At 44.0% G+C, this 24,203-nt stretch overlaps 1 protein-coding gene across 1 annotated transcript in view; it reads left to right on the top strand.

Moving 5' to 3' along the window:
- Positions 1 to 24,203, top strand: part of LOC144761577 (G-protein coupled receptor family C group 6 member A-like) — a 140,116-nt gene that overhangs the window by 8,616 nt on the left and 107,297 nt on the right. Inside the window, exons 2-3 of the mRNA XM_078646875.1 lie at positions 5,941 to 6,241; positions 13,384 to 14,247. Of these exons, the coding sequence (XP_078503001.1) occupies positions 5,941 to 6,241; positions 13,384 to 14,247 (1,165 nt within the window). The remainder of the gene's footprint in view (positions 1 to 5,940; positions 6,242 to 13,383; positions 14,248 to 24,203) is intronic.

Here is a 24,203-nt window from a genome sequence, read left to right as displayed (position 1 = left end):
GGTGCTGAGTGATGCTGTAGTGGTGCTGAGTGGTGCTGTGGTGGTGCTGAGTGATAATGTGGTGGTGCTGAGTGATGCTGGGGTAGCGCTGAGTGATAATGTGGTGGTGCTGAGTGATGCTGGGGTAGCGCTGAGTGATGTTGGGGTAGCGCTGAGTGATGCTGGGGTAGCGCTGAGTGATGCTGGGGTAGCGCTGAGTGATGCTGGGGTAGCGCTGAGTGATGCTGCAGCAGTTATGTCATACAGGGACACTTCTTTTGTATCAAGCAAGGGGTGAGTAAGTGATTTGTGCTGAATCACAGGATGTTCAGCAGACGTCCAAAGCCCGGAGCCGGCAATTCTGCGCGTTAAGCCACACCCTGTCTTGGTTCTGTAATGACAGCCAGAGCAGAGAGCGAAAGAGAGGGAGCTTTTACCTGGCTTAGATGCTTGGTATGTTGGGCAGGTCAGTGTTTTAGGGTATAACTTACGGCGACAAGCCCTTAGCCATGGGCTGCACGCATGCCCCTAGAATTATGTTCTGACTTCTCTACATTTCTTGCTGGGGACACAGATTAAGTCGCCGATCCTTTTAATATCTTTCCCCTGCCATATAAAGATGTGTTTACCGAGTCCCACGCTGTTTAAATGTAAACAATGTAAGTATGCTTCAGCTCACAAGTATGAATCCGCGCAAGGCCAGCTGTGCCTTCCATCCTTCAGCGCACGCTACGTTGGGATTTAGTTCAGTTATTCGCAGCGCTTAGCATTTGTAAACTTGCGAAGTGAGGCCGTGGTCACGATCTGTATTATTTTCAGTTCTTAGAAACAACAGCAGTGCGCAATTTAGCGCTATATAAAATCAAGGAGCTAGATTTATCAAGAAGCAATTCCCCTGGGAAGTCGGCTTTTAAAGCAGATATCTGTGTTTTCCCACAAGGATATGTCACCTTAAACTGTGATGTTTGTGTTTTTCACCCCGATGTCGAAATCAGTGGAATTATTCGCCTGGTTTCCATGGGAGTGCAGTAATCCTCCCTGTCCGTGGACAGCTGATAAGATTTCACCGGGTGCTTGTGGCTGGAGGTGGGTAGACTTTGCTCGCTCGTGCACACGCCCGGGGCGAGGCAGATTCTAAAGTACACACCCTGCTCGTTGCGTCTAGGCACCAGCCATTCATTCGCATTTACAAATGAACGTACCTTGTAATGAGACTTAATGAGTGGATTTGTAAGAGTTAAAAAAAACTAGAGTCAGTGAGAGCTGGGCCCAACGGACGGTTGTATGTATAGTGTCCTGGTGAGATGGTGAGCTAGGCGTGTATTAAAAGAAGGTAGGCACTATACTTCTGTGAGGGCAGGATCTGAAGCTGGGGAGAGAGAGTGCAAGTTGCCTAAAGAATTGGAGTTTGTAGTATTTCTTTCAAACATGCCCCTAGAATTAGTGACTCCCACGCTGTTTAAATGTAAAGCGACATGCCTCGCGCGGCAGCAGGAACGGACGGTTATTTGTATAGTGTCCTGGCGAGATGGTGAGCTAGGCGTGTATGAAAAGAAGGTAGGCACTATACTGTTAAAATGTGGAATTTCAAAGCATTCATTAAGCAGGATGGCTCCGTCTAGTGGTCATTGTGCAGTGTGTACTGAGCCATGTGGTATGATGTGATGTGATATATTTTCTGCCAATGTGCAGTGTAAAGTCCAGTAGCCTTGCTAATACATCTTTATGTGATCGAATCTGGAGTGATAGGGTATGCTGGGTTGTTTTTGGGGTTGACGAGTGAGAGGAAAGTGTGAAGAAACCTGGCGGGAGGATCCTATTTGAAATGCTAACTTTGTTCAGCTGTGCATGGATGTGTTTAGAGGTCGTAGATGGTTGGTGTGAGTCAGTGGCAGAGACAGTAAGGTATCATGCAGATGAGGCGAATGATAACTGAAAGGGGACAGGAAAATGAAAGAAGCGGAAGGAAAAAGACAGGAGGAAGGAAAAGGTGTAGAGAAAGGAAGGTGAAGGAGGAAGACAGTCGGAAACGAGGACGGAGGAGGGGAAGGGGTGAGTAGACTTAAGAGGAGAGGCAGGAGGATGAGAAGGAAGGAAACGAGGACGGAGGAGGGGAAGGGGTGAGTAGACTTAAGAGGAGAGGCAGGAGGATGAGAAGGACGGAAACGAGGACAGAGGAGGGGAAGGGGTGAGTAGACTTAAGAGGAGAGGCAGGAGGATGAGAAGGAGTAGAGAAGGGTGGGAGGGAATTAAAGTGGGAACAGCTAAAGGAACAAGGTTTGGAGATGGTGGGCAGAGAAAACTGCAGGACGAGCACTGGGGGAGGGCTATTAAATGAAGTGAGCGGAGAGGAGCCGAAGCAAAACAAGCGGCCGGGGGGCGGGGAGCGGATCACCGTGAAAGAAGTGTAATTAGGAGGAGGAGAAGTGAGGCCGGGTGTGCTGGGGGGAGTAGAGATGCGAGTCACGGCCTGCGGCCGTGAAAAGTGAAGTGAATAATTAGGGGAGGAGAACTGGCAGAGGCCGGCCGAGCGCACGCTGGGGAAGCCTGTGGGAGGGAGGCTGATGCCTTTCATGTGGGGAAATGCGCGTGCTTGTGGTCACGTGATTGTCGTGAACTGTTGGAAATCCGCTTTTTGAGAGCCTTTTAAGAGCCTTGGGTTTAAGTCTTGGTTTAGCGGTGGTTTAGTGGCATTAGACTCGCTTATTCATTCCTGCGGAATGAAATAGGCGAGACCTAAAAATATTAAGGGACCTCACACTCTGAAAGAAAAGCCACTAGATATCTGCTTATACTGGCACTCTAAAGAATGGACACTACCAGAACTTAAATACTTGAAGAGAAACAACTACTTACCCCCAAAGCCCTGCCCTGGCGCACATCTAGAATAAAGGTTCATGCAGCAGAATTTAATTCAAGGGGAAAAAGAAGAACAACAACTCCGAGACAATTGCTGTTCGTAGTGACACTAACTGACAAGCCCAGAAAAGACCAGACTTCACATGACTCAATAAACGTGTCAGAAACAACATTGAATTAAACCCCAAAAGAATGATACTCAATACAATTATCTACCACAGTTACACAAACCACAGCGGCTACAAATGCTGAAATCAAGTCAATATTTTTTCCTTTCAAAAGATGCAGGATAACACAGAAAAACACCTCGCAGTCACTGAAGTCAAGCTGGAACAAATAGACAAGAACAGGGTCTTTGGTACCTGAATACAGAGACAGTAGACTTAGAAGACAGGAGTTGTAGAAATAATGTCTGAATGTTGGGGCTGACGGAGAAAGAAGAGCATGACCTGATATAACCGATATAACTAAGAGTGATGTGGCTAACATTAGATGGAAGATACTAAAAATTTGTGGAAATGGCATACCTAAATATTTTCATAGACTCCCTTGAGCAGGGCTCCATGGACACATACTTTTCATCCATAATATACCAAGTCAATCTCATTAACACCCAACACCTTGAGAGCTAGATAATAAGGAGTAGGCAACCAAATCAACAGTTGAGAGAGTGAGAGACTTGAATCAGTAACTAAGAGATGGGCTGCAAAATAACACTCCTCAGAAAGATCAAATGCAAAAGTAGAAAAAGTCATAATAAATCCAGGTCTCCCCATAACCTGGAAACAAAATTCACCTGTCACTTTGATGTAGACATAAGACATTCCATTAAACAAAATCTAAGAGCACTACATCTGAACTACTCAGGGTAATAATAAAAAGATGTTACTTCCAGCTGGAATTAAACAATATCCAAATGAAGAATGACCTGATCTACAGGAGAAGACAATGATTGACGTATACGGTCATGATCCCTAGAAAGAATTCAACAGGGCCTTCCCAGAGTTTGGTACAGCAAAGACAGTAATAGGTGAGGGTGGTACATTATAATTGACCCTGTAGTAAACAGATTGGGAAGACCAGACAAATAAACCTTGAGGATACGGGCCTCTTATTAGACATGATATCACATTATGCCCTAATTGACACCAGGAGACTGTTACATCCACAAGAAATAGCAGTATGTTACAATTAGGAAATAGTCACTGACAGAGAAGATTCACACAGAAAACAATGAATATAGACTTGAAATCAGTGCTATATTTAACCCTCGGCGTAGTGGGCATAGTGGGGCTACACGGAGTGCCACAGAGTTTAAAACAAACTCTGCACACTCCGCATAGCTCTGCAACACGCCACCCGCCTCCCACCCGCTCTATTAACAATTTTTATACCAGGTTAAAAAACACGATAAAAAGTATGAAAAAACACCTTACCAGAGCTGCGGCGTCCCCAGGCTGCCCACTTCCTCCATTGCGACTTCTTGATGATAACTGCGCATGCGCATTTCTCGTAAGAAATAGTAGTACAATTACAAAATAGTCTCTGACAGGGGAGATTCACACAGAAAACAATGAATATAGGCCTGAAACCATTGCTATATTTAACCCTGGGCATAGTGGGCATAGTGGGGCTACACAGAGCACCACAGAGTTTAAAACAAACTCCGCGCACAAGCTTAAAAACATGATATAAAGTATTAAAATGCCTTACTTGAGCTGCAGCGTACCCGGGCTGCCCTCTTCCTCCATCATGACCTCTTAATGACTACTGCGCAAGCGCGGGGTGCATCTACATGGTACACCCCAGCAGCAAAAAAAGGACGTATCTCATTGGCTTTTATGGACTTAGCGTCCTCTTTCGAAAGGTTAAACAGTTCCAAGCTATGGTATTTGTTAACAGAAAAAAAGATGGACACGAATTTAGTACGTTTCTTGCACTGGTCCCATCTTAATCTGACTATAATAAGGATGGCTCCTTATCTAATCCGTGGAAGGTTAAAAGAGTAGTAAGGCAGGGTGCATTCTTGCCCCGGATTTATTTACATTGTATATAAATAGTTTGGGGGCAGTGCTGTCTAACTCTTGTCTAGACATCCCTAGAGTAGGTTTTAAATCAATGCCAGCACTTTTATATGCGTATGACGTATTTTTATGTAAAATGTACTTTTATGGCCAGAACGTGGTTGAAAAAAGTTTTAATTGATTGATATACAATTCATCAATGCACATTGGGAATATTCACATTTACCCAGATTCTCAAAGAGTATGCCTAACTGGACCAAACAAAAAGATACATATTTATCATTCCAACTTAATAAAAAGACAACAACCCACAATTACAATTACAATTACACTATGACAGGGAATACACCAGCCATTAAAAAAAGAAAACCAAATCTCTAAATAATCCACCCTACTACACTTCCCTTAATGTCATCCCTGAATTACCTGAGAATAATATACTCACGGTGTTGTGTTTCGTTCTTCACCCAAGTACACCAAAGTTTCTAGGGGAACAGAGAAATATCAAACACCTCAAATACCGATTAACAGAGAGTTGAAGACCACACAACACAATCAAGAGACACAAATGATCTGGAACAACCAGACATGGTACCTTAACCCAATTCCGAATACACATCTTCATGTTTACAGATAATGAACCGGCTTCCTAATTTCTACCAGCACAACAAGTCAGTCGAGTTGAGATGTACGACCCTATGCAATCTGGGTTTATCTCGGCATAGAATGAAGAAATTCTGCTAATTGTGAACTTGAGATATATCGATATGTATTATGCCTGTATATTTATCCTCCTTTGTAACAATGAATACAAAAAGTAAATAATTGTTTACAAAAAGAAAGCAATATGCAACAAATATAGGGACAACGATAGATCCTCAAGGAGGCAAGCATTGGCAAGGCCAAATGTTTGATTTTATTGCGCTAAAGCCTGCAAGCACAGCCATACACAAAAGCAACCCCTACTGGTTATGCTAGAACTTGTTTGAAATGGTACCGCAATACTGCTTATGATAATGTTCTTCTGCTTTCTATCTCAAACAAGTGACATTTTGCTTTTTTCCCAAATTTTTTGCAGACTGGAACTTAGAGGCTTCACAGAAGCTCTTGCCATGATGTACACAATTGAAAAAATCAACAACTCCACCCTGCTACCAGGAATGAAGTTGGGGTACGAAATTTATGACACATGTGCGGATGTCTCCAAGGCCATTGTGGGAGCTGTGGGATACATGGCGGAAAACAGTTCTTTTGATCAAATGACTGCCGAGTGCAGAAACTTAAGCGACAAATCCGTGCTGAAAGCTGTTGTTGGAGACACATATTCAGAAACTTCAATTGCTGTTTCTAGACTTTTAAGTCTTTCTTTAACACCACAGGTAAGTAAGTGCACATTATCCTATATTTTGAGTACTTTTATAGTAATCTGACGCGAAGGAAGGTTTTCGTGCAAAAGCCACAGAAATATCCTTAATGCAAAGTATTAGCCGCCGGTGTGGCTTAAAAGGAAGTGAGTCTATGCCGGATGTCAGTACCACCTTGCTAAACAAGCATTGGCAAAGTCAATTGGCCTCATCTACGAGAGCTATTAGCTGCGACAATTCTTGTTTTTTTAGCTAAGTTGTACAGCAGCTCATGTTTTTTGTGAGCGATGCCTGCGACTGAATTGCAGACAGAACACAAACAAGTGCATAAGAGAACATCCCTTTCTCACCATCTCCTGAAGAACTCCTACTGTGGACAAAGGATCTCCATTTGAGATCAGGATTATGTAGATCAGCTGGCTGCTCACAGGTAACCTGTTATTCTGCTGTAGATGTCTCGCGGTGCCTACTGCTGGAAGAAGTTGTGAGTATCACATGCATAATGATTCGTAGGGAAGGGTTTTGGTTCTGGAATCACAAAATAAACCACTTGTTCAAACTCATGGCATAGGGTGGCATCATGAAGGAGGAATGCAAAGGCCAGGAGACTCACGGTCATGTTTGAAATTAATAACCCATGCTAAACTTACCAGCGCAGGCCTTTCACTTTCACATGCTGTACAGATAATAAATCACACCGAATTCAAGAATAATTTTAGAAATACAAAAACATTTGAATCTACCCAAAGAACTGGCATCCAAGTCAATGAAAGCACAAACTGGTGGCATGGGGGAAAGCACAAAACAAGAAGCAAACAAGCATTGGCATAGCCAATAGGTCTCACTTTTGGGACTTTTTAAGTATTTTGTTATGCAGCATAATATCATTGGGACAACAGCATGAACTGGTGTATGGCTAAATATTTTTAAGGTCCCAAAGGTGAGACCTAATGCTTATGGCAATGCTTGTTTTAGCATTGGGGGGGTATAATAAAAGGAGCCAATAATTTGTTAAAAACAAAAAAACAGAAGCAGAGTTGTCTGTAGCTTAAGTAAATGCTTAATGTAAACAGGGACAGAGGGAAACGCAAGAAGGACTTGCAATTAGATAAAATGTGTTAATTGTGGATGAGTTTTGCTTTGGGGAAATAGCACATAATTTCAAACTGCAAAAGGGAGGCGCTCTATTTATTTCTTAATAATAAGTGATAAATGTTCGTTTAACCATAAAAGCGTGTATAAGTTGGTGACACAAACGTCAAATTAGATAACGTTTATTAGTTTTGGACGAGGCACGCTAACTGGAAACGAGGCAGACATTAAACAAAGAGCACGTCATGGTACTGCAATAAGAAAGGTGCACGCAAGAAATATTTAAAAATGCAAAAGAAATGTTAAACACAAAAACATGTAAAATTTAGAGACAAGGCAGACTTTAAAAAGATAAATCGTCATGGGACTGCAATAAGGCACGCAAAATGGAGACAAGGCTAGCTTTATAAAGAGAGAGAATGTTATGATAATGCAATGATGAAGTGGATTAGTTGTGAATGAAGCACGCTAATTGGAGACGAGGAAGGGGGCCCTAGGGTGGCCCACACGTACAAGCTTGTCACAGAAATATTGGGCGCAGGGAAAATGAGCTAGAACACAACTACCACATTGCTTCAAACATTATGAGCAAGTGATGCATGCTTCACTGATATGGACAGAGTAAGGGAGAGAGAGAAACAGTTTCAAGGAGCATTGGTTGCCCGAGCGCGTAACAGCAAGCTCTAGGCCAGAAGCAAAAGCGTGTTGTAGCATTTTCTGAAACCTACTTACTAAAATTCTCGCCAGTGCAGCACATGCACTGGCTCAGGCGAGACCTAAAAAGAGGGGGGCGTGTGGTGATGGCAACAGAGACACTTTTTTAAAAAAAAATCACAGCTACGCAGCCAGCATTGTCTTTGTAATATCCTTTTTTTATAATTGCTGGTTGAAAAGAAGAGTGGAGCATAAGCAACACTGATGAAGGGAGTGTGAGGGGGAATGCTGGCAACATTAAAAAAAACGCTATGAAGCAGCCGTTGTTGGCCGTGTTATAGTGCTTGCTCAAATGGTTGGCAGGAACGGAGGGCAGAGCAAGAGGCAACATGCATTAAGGGAGGGTGTGTGGGGAGGCAACATGGTCAAACATTTGAAAAAAATAGCGTTATGACGCAGGCAGTACTGAGTGCGTCATAGGGGATATTTTGTATTGGTGTGAAGGGGGGCAGTACGAAGAGAGGACGGGCAGGTGAGATTGAGCACAGACAGAAGGTGGGGGTGGTTGGCGACACCGAGAGAGGGATGAGGTGGCTGACAATACGGAGTGAGGTACGGTGTGTCTTGGTGGATGAGAGCAAGCAGACAAGCAGCAGAAGCTGGTAGGGAGAAGCTGGGAGCAAGGACCTGGACAGTGGAGGGAGGTTCTGGGACATGTATGCAGATAACAGTGGGTCAGAAGTAGGGCCTGGGGTCAAACAGATATTCAAGCGATAGATGGGCTGCGACGAGGAGACGGACAGTAGAGGGTGGGCAGGAAGAAGACAGAGGGAGAGCACACGAGGGAGCCAGCTGAAAAATATGCTCTTTGGTAGAATGCTTAAACATAAAAGAACAGAGCTGTTTAAAAGAATTAGCAGTGGAAAGACACACACAATGCATCAAGGATGGGGGCAAAAGAGAAGGGATCCTGTGGCAACTAACTAATAAGAAACAAGCAAATGAGAAGCAAATGAGAGCGACAATGAAGCCAAACAATGATAAGCACTGGGTGACTTCTAAGACCAATGTTATTAAGCAACATATCTCACAAACTATACATAATGCACTGTCTTAGGTGAAAACTAAAAAAGAGTTTAGTTATTATCTCAGCAGTGTTGGGCTTTCTTAATCTTAGTTCTTCAACTATGAGGTGGGCTCACACAATGTGATAGGCACTATTCTGCAATTTTGCTCGGGTTCTCCTCTAGCATGACCTACAAGTATTTATTCATTTATTTATATGTTTTGTAGAGCGCCTGAATAACTCCCGTGCAACAGTAGGCTGATAGAGGGAATACATTAAAACAAAACAGTTTTAAGGAGCCTTCTAAATTGAAGGTGGTCAGGGCATTGTCTTAGATGGGTGGGGAGCTGGTTCCAATAGAGGGGGACATGGTGAGAGAAAGCTTTCCCACCCATCCTTGATTTCTTAAACCGAGGAACAAGGAGAAGAAATGTAGTTGCTGAGTGAAGAGACCTTGTAGGAATATAGGGATTGAGTTTCTTGCAAGGTAAGTGGGGCCCTTGCCAAACATGGCCTTGTGGATGGTGCAAAAGATTTTAAACTTAATTTGCTTGCGTACCGGGAGCCAGTGAAGCTGTTGAAGAAGGGGAAGGGAAGCCGATCTGGATGGGGAATTCAACACAAGGCACACCGGGGTGTTTTGGCCTACCTGCAGTGTGCACTCGAGGACTCATTGGAGGAGACCAGGAGAGAGTTACAGTAGTCTAGGCGGCTTAGTACCAATGCTTGAATGAGGGTTTTGCGTGTGGACTCCGGGAGTAAAGGGAAGACTCGCCCTAACAGACCAAGCACATGGAAACAGGAGCCGGCAGTATAGGTCGCATGTTCTTTCATGGTCAGTGCCTGGTCAAGGCATATGCCAAGATTCTTGACAACAGTCTTAGGTACAGGTGAGTCGCCAAGATCCACCGGCCATCTGTCTGGTGACCACAGCAGTGGTGCATCTCCAAAGAGCATGATCCCGGTCTTCCCTGCGTTCAGCTGAAGAAAATTATTCCTCATCCAGTTGGAAATGGCTATCATACCTGTGGAGAAAGTGAACTGGGCTGCAAGAGTGGATTTATTAAATGAAAATAGAAGCGGATTATCATCAGCATATGAAATGGGAGTGAAACCTAATGCCCTAAGTAGGTCAGCCAGGGGAGCGACGTATATATTAAACAAGGTGGGGCTCAGACAAGGGCCCTGAGGCACTTCCTTGGTCAGCCCCATAATCTTTGAACGAAAAGGACCTAAGTTAACAGCATGGGAGCGGGAGGAGACCATCCACTGAAGTAGCCCCTCTTTAAAACAAGTATTTGTAATGCAATATAGGTCTCCCATTTGTCTGAGTTAGAGCTATTGGTGCTGTAAATGACAATTTTTTTAATCTGTATTTTGGTTTGGAGTGTAGTGGGTGCATGAACAGAAACACAGGTGCAGCACTGTCTAGAGGAGATAGAAATTAGGAATTACCAGAGAGTGAAGAGAAGCAGGGAGAAGCACTGTGTAGAAGACTTAGAAAGAGGAATTACCGATGAGACCTGAGAAGCAGCTAGCAGCACTATCTAGAGGACTAAGAATGAGGAATTACCACTGGGACCAGAGAAGCAGCTAGCAGCACATTAAAAAAGTAAGGGAACTATGATGCTGTGCACAATGGGGGTGGGGCAAGTAAGCGTAACCACCCCAGGATGGTTATCTTTTTACAGAAAGTAGGGAACTATTATCCTTAAATAAAAAAGTGCGGGCACCTCGTGCCCCTCCTAGCCCGCTCCCTAGAAGTAGCAAGACGCTATATGGAAGTCTTTTAGGAGCTAGTATCGGGCAGTAAACAATCCAGCAAAAAGCTTGCTTACCAAAGCTGCAAACCTCATTGACTGAACACACCATCCTCGAACACAACAACTACCAACCTAACCAATGTCATCTGGCTAGTTGGTTGGGAGGGTGGAGCTTACAAAACCTCTTTGGACCCTACACCATAGAAAACATTCATAAGTCCACATACTATGCCATTTAACAGCACCAAGTGGCAATACAACCGTCAAAAGTTTTGTGCTATACCAAAAACAGCATTACATAAGACAATATTCCGGTAACCAAGCATGCCTGGCCATTTTCAGTAAACGGACGAGAGTCAGCCAGGGCCCGTGGAGGGAGTTCCGTGGGGCAGACAGGCGGGGGAGGGGCAGGGTGGGGGGTGGTAAACACCAGAATATGGACGATTGCAGGTAAGTAAAAAATTACATTATTAAAACGAGTTTCGTAGCGCGCCCTGCGTCGCATTAGCGACAATACCAAGAAAGATGTGAGAAATGTCACATAGTAATCTTAATGAATGGTCGGCTAAGAGGAAGTCAGTGATTGCATGTTAATGTTCGTTTCTGTTGTAGCTGCAGTCTGTAAACACGAGCACATCTTTGGGCAGCATTGTCTGTCATCGTCCTTGTATGCGATTAATTATGCATCCCCTCCCAGGCGGAAACAGAGCCATCTCCAGTCGAGCTGCTATTTGTAAGTTGGGTAAATTGGAAGGAAAGGCTGCCCAATGAATTGGTAAAATCAAATGGCCTGGAATTTGAATGTTTTTGCCACTTAAATTTATTTAGAAGTGCACCCAAAAGCTGTAGAAAATAAGCAGTCTTTGGAATGAATGAGTTTAGAAGAGCAGAGGGAAGGTGGGACTGTGTGAAGCAGGAGGGGTAAGTGTTAAGAGTGAGCATGACTGAGTGCATTAGTGTGCATGCAGATAGAAAATTATGAAAAGACAAGCGCTGCCATGGGGCAACAGGAGGCAGGCAGCAGCAGCATGGGCAAGGGATTTATATAAAGAAAAATAGCACTCCTAATGAGTGGCGGGACCATTTAAACAAGAAAGTGGGTCAACCATTAAGAAGATACCACAATAATTAAGACGGTAAATAAAAAAGAAACCCGAGGGGGTAAAACATTTTTTTTTTTAAACAACATCAAGTGGAACCTAAATTAAAGAGTATGGCAAAACAAACGGGAAGAAAACATCATTAAAAAAGAAGTTCTCACAAACAGGGAGATACAAAAGTTAAGCGTAAGTAGATTGCCCTTTACTGGTGCACCTGAGCCTTGAAAGTAAGTGAGGTATCGGGTGCAGGACGAGACAGGAGCCTGCAATGAAGAGCGAGACGCTGGAGAGAACCAATGGTAAGCAGGGGGTGGGGATATAGTGGTTTTATTGATTACAGCAGCGAAGGCGCTGCTAGGCTCGACCTAAAAATTAAAAAAATCAGACTGTGTCCAGTGTCTCATAAAAGGACAGCCTCTGCCTCAAAAAAGTGTCCCATTTGAGATGACATCCGAGGAGCATGGAGTGGTCCTTAGTCTGCTGTCTGCTCCCATGAAGCCTCATAACCTGAATTGAATCGCACTACGGTGGGCATATCTCGTTAACGGCAGTGACAAAGCAATGATATATTGCCTCATGAAAGACACTCGTACCAACCTCTCTGACTTACAAACAGGGTTGTATAGATTACAAAAGTTATCTTACAGCCACAAACCCACAGATATTGTAAACTGTAGGGTAGGAACTGAGACAAAAAAAACTTTGTTTCATATGTTGTTAAATATATATTTTCATTTTTATGCTTTACTTCTACCACATTATGTATGTCTTAGAGCATCAGTAGGTAATGTAACTTCATTGCTCTGTACAGAGCAGAGCCACCATAGAGTTGTGAATTTGTCTTGTACTACACTTCTTCTGGCCAGTATTATGAGAGACTCAAACAGTAAGTAACTGGATTCATTGCCTATTATCTAATTCTTTACACACTTAGGGATCTGTTTATTGGTATGAGTTAACTGCCTTACCTTAAGTAGTCATCATGTAACTCAACACATTCATGCTTATATTAATCTTGTTTTAATGCTGCTTCTGGTCTTTTACTCTAGCAAGTTTCTGAGCTCAACATTGTTAAAGCCTGTCTCTATTGGAGTAAGAAGGCATCAATACTACTTGTGGGTACTACATAAAAAAGAGTGATATAGACATTTCCATTCACCAAGCTCATGCACGGTTATTATTAGTAAATCACCTATTGGCTCAGTAGGATCACTAAAATTCAGTCAAAGTTGGAGCGCATCTATCTTCCTTACAAGATGTATGTTTTCAGTCACCTCTGAGTAAACTACCAATTGAAGACAATGGCAGTCCCAAAAATGTATTTCTTCTCCTTTGTGTAGATTTGATATGCTGAGTAGACATTTGGCCAACTGAATTTTCTCTAAAGGTTGACAGGTTTGGTTTTGAAAACCTTGTTATCAGGCTGGTCGTTTGCTGCTGGGTGCATGTTTGTTTACATGAGCTCTTTTTTTGTTCACGCAGATCAGCCATGCATCATCTGCAGCTACACTCAGTGACAAAAGGAGGTTCCCATCATTTCTGCGCACAGTTCCAAGTGATGTCTACCAAACAAAGGCATTGGCCAAGCTCATCAGAGTGTTCCAGTGGAACTGGGTGGGAATGATCGCCAGCGACGATGACTACGGACGGTCCGCGCTGCAAAGTGCCTCAGATGATATAGAAGCCGAATCAATCTGCATTGCATTCAAAGAGATGATACACTCAGATTTGGGGCACCCTCAAATGGCTGATAATATACATGCCATCATTGACAGGCTGCAAAGTTCTTCTGCAAAAGTTGTGGTTGTGATTGCAAAAAGTGCAGTTGTCCTTCAACTCTTCAGTGAATTTATGAAGCATGGAATAAAAAGAACCTGGATGGCGAGCGATGCCTGGTCTAGCACCAGAGAAGTCACTTCTCTGCCAGGTGTCACCAAAGTAGGGACTGTACTTGGGTTTTCCTTCAAAAATGGCATGATTGACGGTTTTAATCAATATGTAAAAAATATAAACCCTCGTCCTGATGTTTTTAATACATTCATTGAGGTATACAAGGAGGCGCGATTTGGCTGCAGCGAAGAGTACCTCAGTTATAAGCAGTGTATGCAGACGCAGACGTCTCCGCAGGCCTGCAATGCTTCGGATGCAGTGGAACTCAAATCACCATTGGCTTGCACTCTAGATAATGTATTATTCACAAATGATGACTTCTTAGTTAAAAACATTGAACCTGGCACCACGTATGGTGCCTATTTGGCAGTGACAGCCATAGCACACGGCTTGCAGAGCTTATTATGTCTCTCTGGAAAATGCAGCAGTAGTAACTTTGACTACCCTCCTGGCCAGGTACAGTACAATTCTTATATAAGTTGCATTTGGATCTAAATCGGGCATGGGGGGCAGATTTACTTAGTATTCACGCAAGGCAGGCTGCTGCTTTGCATGAGTGGAAAAGAGCAGAAAGCCATATATCTACTAATATAAGATGCTCTCCAGCTCTCTCCCTATGCTTCTGCACTTGTGGCTACCTAGCACCAATGCAGGCACCTTTGATTCATGGTGCAAGAGTGCCTATTTTACAGGCTGGATTGTTTTTGTGCAGGAAGGGTTACCTTTCTGCACAAAACAACCCTTAGAGGAATAGTCCTATTTCTATGTGTTCTCCAGAATGTAGCACACATGGAGAGAGGAAGAAACAAGGAGAAATAAAGATATTTCTGCTCATTACATGTCACTGGGGAAGGTGTACCATGTTGGCGTATTACCAGGTTTTCTAGCTTTAGTAAATCTGGGAATGTGCCAGAACGCTTTTACTCCACCAATGGAATGCCTTCCCAAAGCAAATTAACACAAGGCAGTGCTATGCACAACCTTGCATTGCTTTGTATTCACTAAAAGCCATGCAAAGTTATTTTGTGTGGCTTAGTAGACACAAACCGTTTAGCATCAGGGCTTTAATCAATCAAGCATTTTTAAAGCACACTACATACCCGTAAGGGTCTCAAGGCGCTTGGAGGAGGGGGCCGCAACTGATTGAACAGCCAGGTCTTGAGTAGCTTCCTGAAGGTCAGCAGGTCTTGGGTCTGCCGTAGGCTCAGTGGGAGGGTGTTCCAGATCTTGGCGGTGAGGTGGGAGAAGGATCTCCTGCCGGTGGTTGTTCTTCAGATGCACGAGACGGTGGCGAGTGCTAGGTCGGCTTCACCACAAAAGTAACGCAACCTAGGGGCAAAACCTTTATAAATATACCCCAAGGTCTTCAAAATGTACAATATATATTTGCTACCTTAAGAGGCCTATAACACCTTAACTACTGTGCTCCTCATATGCTGAGCTTTTGTTTGGCTAGTTGCGGTAGTTTGCGCTTATGGCTCCATAACTTTCTTTCCCGGTAATTTATGCATGCCTAATTTGTGTCCTTTTTTCCAACAACTTGGGGATTCTAATGGGATTTGCGGATTTCCCTGGAAGAGACAGAGAAAATTGCCAAAAAATAGCTATGTTTTGAGTTTTTGGGGAAAAATGGGGAAAAAGTGCTCCAAAAAAAGTGTCATGTGTATTAGCGAAAGGTTCACTGTGCTGAAGTCACCCTCTTTCCAGCTTTCAGTAAAATGCAGTGATGAATCAAAAAATCTAAATTATCACATTTTTGGCATTTCTCATTTTTTTTTGATTCGACAGTTTACAAATTCAAATTTACTACTTCTTAGTCACCCCCCCCCCACCCCCCATCCCTGGGTCCAAGATTACTAAAACAGAGAAAAAGCTAATATTTACATATGTTCCAGGCTGTACACCAATTACATTTTCAAGATACATATTGAAGTATCCCATCCTTGTTCACCAACCAATATCAGCCAATATAGCTCAAAAAGAGAAAAGGAAGCCTAAGAGCGAATCCAATCTAATAAAGTAATAGCAGTGCTGAGCGGGAGAGGTTCAAAATAGTTTGTGAAGGAGGGTTTAGGGAAGGAAAAAGGAGAAAGAAGAAGAAAGAAAAAGGGAGAGGATAATATCTAAAGAGAAAAGGAGGCGGAGGGGTAGAGAATAGACACAAGGCCCCCTGACCCTTCTAGGCTTAGATGTTCATAGCCTCCAGCCAGTTAGTCATAGGGCCCCAAACTACCAAGCCCCTTTGCTTTACCCTTTGTCCTTTCTTGGCATAAATAGCCCACTCCAGCCTGAATGTAGCAAGTAGTCTTGCTTGCCATTGCCCAAAAGATGGGGGATTCCGATCTTTCCAATAAGAAGCGATGCATATCCTAAGAATAGCCACTGCTACAAAATTAATGCGCCTCCAGTCTTTGGATATAAATGGTCGTATAGCCCTAACAAGATAGTACAAGCAGTAAGTTGAATATTTGAGAATAATATTTTACTCAGAAATGTTTGTACCTCTTGTATTAATGGTTGAAGATTGGGGCAGGTGGCAAACATGTGTACTGTGTCCGCGTTGTATGCTGTACATCGCGGGCAATTTGCCCCGGGACCTGACGTCCATTTGGCAACTCTGGAGGGTGTTATATACAGAAAAAAGTAGTCTTAATAAACTGCGCTTGCAATTTGGATGATAAGAGATAAATTTGAGCTTGGCCTAAGGCGGAGCAGAAAGCATTTGGTGGGACATTCAGCTTAAGCTGCTATTTAGTGTCAATTTTATTCAAGTCATCTGGCCGCTGTTCATTCAAGATGGAGTAAATGCTTCCTATCCTTGGAAGGTTAGGGTTCACCAGTTTGTCAATCAATCCAACAGCATTAAAACCAGCAAATCCCCCTGTTTTGTGCATTAAGTGCCTTGCAATGGCCTGATATTGGAAAATCTGGCTATTACCCACTTTATAGCAAATTTGTAGTTCTTGAAATGAGCGAATATGACCAGAGCTAAAGAAGTCCCCTAGTTTACCAATCCCTGTTGTGTACCATTGTCGTATGAATGTATTTTGAAATATCAATTTCAAGTTGTCATTACACCTGATAGGGGTATAGTAGTTTAATTTATATATACCGAACACGTTACGAACGTTGTTAAAAACCTGAAAGGCACTTAGCATAGTCTTAAATCGGACTCGCTTAAAGTAGCTGAGCTCGAGTTGACACCAGAGACATCCCTTTACCTTCTCTCCCAGAAGTAGAAGATATGGGGAAGGTAATCCTGAGGGGCTTAAGGCATGGTCTTCATACAACAGTTCACAGGAGTGTTGTAATGCCGCAGCCCAGTAATATAATTTTAAGTTAGGGAGAGCCCAGCCTCCCCTCTCCCGGGGAAGGGAGAGAAGATTAAAGGCTCTCCTTGGCTCTGTTTATGCCCATATGAACCGACAGAAGATTCGCTCAAATATGGCTAATGAGTGATTATTAAACATGAGCGGGATTGTCCGGAAAAAGTAGAGGAGCTTAGGAAAATACGTAATCTTTAAAACATTGCATCTTCCTACTATGGTTAAATGGAGATTGTCAAGTGACTTCTCCATTGTAATGGCGAGAGGGGTCACATTTTCTGTAACTAAGGTATCCAAGTCACAAACTATATTGACTCCTAAATATTTTGCCTTTTCTACTATCCTATTATCTATCCAACGTATCTGCCGATTTACAACTACCTGTGTTTTAAATTTGTTTAGGGCATAACCAGAGATTAAACCAAATTACTGTGCTTTCTAGGGCTCTGATAGCGGTCTCGGGCTCCGGGGTGATCATGGCCAAATCATCAGCATCGGCCATGATTTTTGTATCCATTCCAAACCTGTTGAATGGCAGAATGAAAGGATTTAACTCAATTCTTTTTATTAGAGGGTCAATATATTGGGCGAATAACAGGGGAGAACAAGGGCACCCCTATCTCATCCCTCTTGTGATCTCTATCTGCTCTATCAGATGGCCATTAATGAGAATTTTAGCAGTGGGGTCTTGATAAAGTGCCTGAATTGCCTGCAGTATTTTCGGGCCAAAGCCAATCCGCCGCATTACCGCCCATAAAAATTGCCAGGAGACCTGATCAAACGCCTTTTCCACGTCCAAGAGAATCAGCGAGATCGGGTCTCCTGACACCTCTGCGGTGTCGAATAAAGTAATTGAGCGGTCGATGTGCTCTGTGGTACTTTTTTTAGGTATAAAACCGTGTTGCCAGTTAGGTACTATAGATTCGATGTTAATAGATAGTCTGGTAGCAATGATTTTAGAGAACATTTTTGAATCAGTGTTAATTAAAGTTATGGGTCGGTACGATGACATTTCCAGCGGTGATTTATCCTTTTTAGGAAAAATTACTATTTTGGCAGATGACCAGGACTCCGGGGGTTTAGCTCCTTCAAAAATAGATTTCACCACCCTCAGTAAATAGGCAGGTAAGTGCATTTAAAATCTCGCTCCAAGTCGGGGAAATTTCTATTGCTTCACTGTCATTCTGGTTCAGTTTATGAATAGGGATGCTATCTAAGTATTCCCTTATTTTGATCTGCACCTGGCTCAGTGGTTAGAGGCGGCAGACCTGGAAGCTGAGATCGGCCGTGGACCAGGGTTCGATTCCCCGCCTCAGCGGGTCTCGGGCTCAAAATTCCACGGACTTGATCATTCTCGTTCCGGTGCCTACTCGACTCACGGGGTCACACTCTGCGACTCTGGGCAATAGCTTGCTTAATCTCCACTACGGCCCCTCGAAGCGGGATGCCTGGCTTTCACCCTGTGGACACCCTGCCGGGGCATCTCACAGGGGAATACCAGGACGGGTTCCCTAAGAAAGCGCTTAGATACCGTGTCGGTGATTTGCGCTATATAAATACATGTACATTTACATTTACACCTCAACATTTGTCCCTTCTATGTCCTCTGTGTAAAGTTCCTTGTAGTATTTCCTGAAAGCACACTCTATTTTTCTAGGGTCTGAGATTCCTACATTATCTATATTTATTGTGTTAATGGTGTTAATCGTAATCTGCTGTCTAGTTGCAATGGCGAGTTGATGACCTATGCGCTCCGCGAGCTCATAACATTTTTCTTTGGAAGCTGCCCATTTCGAAGCTATTTTTTCTGTTAACACAGCACCCATCTCTGATTTAGCCACAGTGACCGCCAATTGTGCCTCATCAATTCCAGATCCGGCTTGAACCACGTAAATTAGTTTCCTCTCCGCTTCCATCAACCGCCCCTGTGCCAGACTAATTTGCACTTTCTCTTCCTTATTCTTCCTGATGGAAAAGCGGAGTGTCTTCCTCCTGATGCCTACCTTAAGAGTATCCCAGACAACCATAGTGGAAGCCGACCCATTATTTATGTTAAAAAATTCTTGTATCCATCTAGCTATGTGTTCTCGATAGTTATTATTGTGTAAAAGTGCTTTTTCAAATGTCCATTGCGAAATTGGTTCCTGTCTCCCCCATCCGTCCATTAAAATGAGGGGGTTATGGTCAGACAGGAATCGGGCGGCAATGTCAATACAGCAGTCATGAATTAAGGCAGAAGAAACAAAAATATAGTCTAGTCTGGCAAATGATGAATGGGGAGCGGAGAAGAAAGTAAAGCCGAGATGTTCCGGTTTCAGAGAGTCCCAGACATTTTTTAATCCATGACAACTAACTAAAACAAGTAGTGCTCGAAACACCTTTGGTTTTCGACCCTGATAAGCCCATGTCCTTGTTGTATCCCATGTGCTAGGCAAGTTTAAATTCAGGTCACCACACAAAACTAACGGGAGTTGCCAGTGGGCGAGCTTTTCACTTACTTGATATATGACCCCTGGATCATCTAGGTTGCTGGCATAAACAGAGCAGATCGTGAAAATAAATTTAGAAGATAAGGTGCACCGCGCGATGACCCATCTCCCTAATACATCGGTTTCAACTTGATTGACAACTATCGGCAACGTTTTCCAGACCAGTATCCCAACACCCTTCACCTTTGCTCCTTGTGACGTTACACCAATAACTTTAAACCCGAGAGAGTTAAGCAAATGTCTTTGGGCCCCTTCGATGTGCATCTCTTTGGGGCATACTATATCTGCCCCCATTAACCGTAGTGTCTGTGCAGTTCTCAGTCTCTTGGATGGATCATTCAAACCACAGGTGTTTAGCGTAACAATCTTAAGTTTATTTAATGATCCCATTTTTTAGCTTTAATTCTAGTATCTGCCATAAATTGCCACCCTCTCCCAGATCTCCTTTCCTCCCCGGTCATGTATCCCAGCCCTCCACCACCCAAAGACTCGCTCATAAGATTCTCCTGAGCTACAGTACAAAAAAAGATAACAATTTAGACACAATCGAACTCAGCCTATTACCGTTTAAACCTGTTTTAACCCGGGACCAAGTCAACCACCCCCCACCCCCCCAAAAATAGACAGTCAGGATAAACCTGAATGATGGTGAGCACATGTGATGTTCCAGCCTGCACTCCAATTGTAACCTTTCGAATTAGTTAGCTTGGCATTTCTCAAAGAGGTAGCCCACATTTCTTTTTTTTTGTATTTTCAACCTACTTACAATTTGTGGTGGAAACCAATGTGATATCAATGGGTGATCCAGAAGGCTACAAATTTCTGAAAAGTAATCAAAATCTAAATTGATTACGGGTTTCCACAGAGAAATGAACTGTTGAAAAAAGAAATATTGAAAATGAGCAAGAAACAATTACCATTTGGGACGCAGGGATGATTACAAAGGTGGTCAGACGAGCATTGGACCACCATCTTTGAGGGATTGGGATCGGCTGACAAGTAGTGGGCAGTCCCAACCACCAGATTAGGATTTGACCACTGTGTAGGTGGACGGGAACATCCCATTTTTGATTGTTGCTTGTGCTTTGACCCTGAAAATGGGCGCAGCACAAGCCGCAATTGAAAAGGAGATGTTTTTAAACAGTCATGCAGACAGTGCATGGATCTTTAGGGGGGCACCACTTGTGGCACCTGGCCACATTGTGGAGGCCAAAGGGGGATGGGGGCCTTGCTAGTGCCCCCAAAGTCCCTTTACGGTTGCCTGTTCATTGTAGAGATTAGGAATCCTACCGATGTCCCAACAGGATCTTCGCTCCTGTGGAGAAGGCAGTCCTACCTGTAATGCTGTGGTTGGACCGATGCCCTAGATGGTGGGTGGACTGCTACTGACAGCCTGTCATTCCGCCCACTATAGTAAAGAGGGCCTACATTTTCCTCTGTAATCTTTTGCACCATTACGTCCACTAGACAATTCTGGTTGCAGGGATATATAGGGATTTCCAATATTTTGCAGTACCCTGTACCTGCATCTGAGCTACATCTTACAATGTTTTTTCATTGTGTACCAATTATAGACCAATTCGTATGGTGAATTTTGAGGAGTGAAAAATGGGAATCAAGCAAACCTAAGAATTTCTGAAATGGAAACCAGATATGCAGCTTAGCAGCAGTGGTTAAGTGTACATCTCTAAATTGTGGCTACCCATACTAGCATGTCCCCTTTAGGATGGGGTATGACCTAATGACAGAATGGGAATCCTGCATCCCTTTCTTTTCCCCCAAAAGCAAATAAAACCTGTTGACTAGTGGGCTTTCAGATTTGGGGCAACCTCCCCAATTGGCACAAGACTCCTAAATGCCCCCAAGGGGCAGAAATACACAATTTCCCCTGCTGGGCAGGGGTATGGATGGATGCCAAGATAGGCTTTCTGTTCGGACCCGGGGGGAAGAAGGGGGAGAATCCACCAATGCACTCGCCCACAGCAAAAATATGGCATGAATGCAGTCCCTGGTGTCCAGTGGGCTTTCTGTCCCCCATAGGGGCAGACAATCCTCCACCTGGTAGGGCATAAAGTTTGTTGGGCCTCGGAGTGAGGGAAAGCACCAGCATATGCCATATGGGCGCTCTTCCCAAAATAATACTACATAAGTGCAGTTCCTGTTGTCTAAGGAGCATTGGGTCTCTCTCAGGGGAAGTGCTGTTTGGATGTAATTGCCCCCATCCTGGGTGGGCAGAAGACTGTTGGCACATTTATTTGGGGTGGGGGCATGGCTACATCCATGGTGGGCAGCCCCTACCCATATATTATTTTTACAGATGTACCTAGTAGTGTCTAGTGGACTCTCAGCCCCCACTGCGAAGAGTAGAGGGGGCATATTAGGGTGATGGGACTGATTCCCCCAATCTACCTCCGGAGGCCGAAAGCCCACTAGTCACTAGGGAATGTTTGGCTTTTTTAACATGGGGGTGGGGACTGTCCACCATGGGAATGGCTATGCCTTCGCCCCAAATAAATGTGCTACTGCTTTTCTGACCCACCTAGGAGGACATATGAGGTGAATACCCCATATATATTCCCACAGGGGGGCAGAAAGCCAACTAGACACCAGAGATTGCTTTTGTAAATGATAAGGGTTGGGATCGCCTGATATGGGCATGACCATGCCCCAGCCCAAAAATAAGGCAGACAGTCTTTCAGCCTTCTGGGGGGGGGCAGATGGGGGAATTACCCTGAATCTGCCCTACTGGGGAGCAGAAAGTTCACTAGACAGAAAGTTTGTCTACCTTGTTTTTGGGGTGGGAGCTTGGGTGTGGGGGCCCCATCCCAATATTAAAAAGAATCCCTGGCGTCTAGTTGGCTTTTTGAACCATATAAGGTGGGAACTATGGGAAAGCACTCTACGCCGGCATCAAAAAGTCCCTACTCCGCAAACTCCAGACTATACAGAACTCTGCCGTCAGACTCGTTCTCGGCATCCCCCTGCACAAACACATTAGCCCACACCTATGAAGGTTCCATTGGCTCCCCGTGGAGAAAAGTGTCGCGTTAAAAAAACTCTCACTCACGCCTGCAAATGCCTACACAACAATGGACCCAAATACCTCAATGACAGAATCAACTTCCAGGTACCCAAAAGAAACCTCCGATCAATTAACCTTGCACTCGCTGAAACCCCGCGCATCTACAGAGCCAGAGCAGGCGGAAGATCCTTCTCTCTGATTGCAGCCAAAACCTGGAACAAACTGCCATCGGACAACAGAAGCGCCCCCGCCCTGGACACCTTCAGGAAAGCCCTCAAGCCCTGGTTTTTCGGCTAACAGATCCCCTCCCCTCCCCCCCCCTTAGCGTCTTGAGACCCTCACGTGTGAGTAGCGCGCATACAATTCCCTGATTGCTTGCTATAGGGGTAATCACCCCTGTGTTCCCCCCTGGTCAGCATATTCCTTTGATTCGGGGACATGGTAGGTAGCCCCTATAATTATTATTATTATTTTTTAAATCTCAGGTGTTTAGTGGCCATTCTGCCCTTGAGTGAGCAGATTGGGGATAATATCCTCAATCCCCCATAGGGGGGCAGAAAGACTGTCTGCTTTGTTTTTGTGGTAGGGACATGGTTCCATCCCTCTACATTTTTAAACATTTCCCTTGCGTCTAGTGTGCTTTGGTGATTACCACCATCTTCTCCCCCCAAAGGGAACAGAAATACTGAAATGTTTAAGGGGTTGCATCACAAGCCCTTGCCTAAGGGGCCACTCTCCCATCCCAGGTGCCTAGTGGGTGGATCACGGCTTGTGGACTGCTCAGCTGTGGGAATCCCCAAGCGGGGACCCACTAAGCAGAGATACCATTTGAAAGGGGAGAGGCTCCCCTTTTCACTGATACCTCTCCCAAAGCAGTCAGTGATCCAAGGTTGAGATATGCCCCCAAGCACTGATACAGTGAAAGTAGAATGAGCCCCTTGGGTAGTTTTACTTTCACTTTATTGTATTTCTGTCAGCGCGCCCTGCACGCAGATCACCATTATAGTATAAAAAAAAAAGATTCAGGCTGATCTGGAAGCTCTTCCTGCACAGCCAGAGGTAAAAATAAAATACATGACTCCCTCTGGTGCAAAGCACCAGAGGGGCCCTCATACCCCTCCTCAGTGTCAGTCAGTTGCTGACAGATGCACTGGGGAGGAAGTACGGGTGTTGGACATTGAGCGATACCCACATTTAACAAGTAATGTTAAAAAATTTGCTCACTGAATCGCAGATTTCCTTTGAACCTACATGCCTGAAAGAGCACACTGCTGCTCCATGAAACCACACATATATGCTGGCGGTGTAAATACACCCTGAAGCCTGCATTTGACATTGAACTTCCACACCATTGGTGATTGTCTTCCAACTTCTCCTATGGTATTAGAGTAAAGTTAATAAGCCAATTTAGTGTGTCCAATTTACTGTACATAGTTTAGGCTAAAGCACACATAAACAGACACTGTTTTGCAGTGCACAGTGCACACAATCCTACAGGCAGCAGACAGGAAAAAGAGTGTGACCGTTACACACATTAAGTCCATTCTTTTACTGATGAGTAAATGCGTTCTTTCC

Source organism: Lissotriton helveticus, chromosome 6 (assembly GCF_964261635.1).
Source record: "Lissotriton helveticus chromosome 6, aLisHel1.1, whole genome shotgun sequence".
In the NCBI taxonomy this organism is placed as follows: domain Eukaryota; kingdom Metazoa; phylum Chordata; class Amphibia; order Caudata; family Salamandridae; genus Lissotriton; species Lissotriton helveticus.
This window is presented reverse-complemented; position numbering and strand designations above follow the sequence as displayed.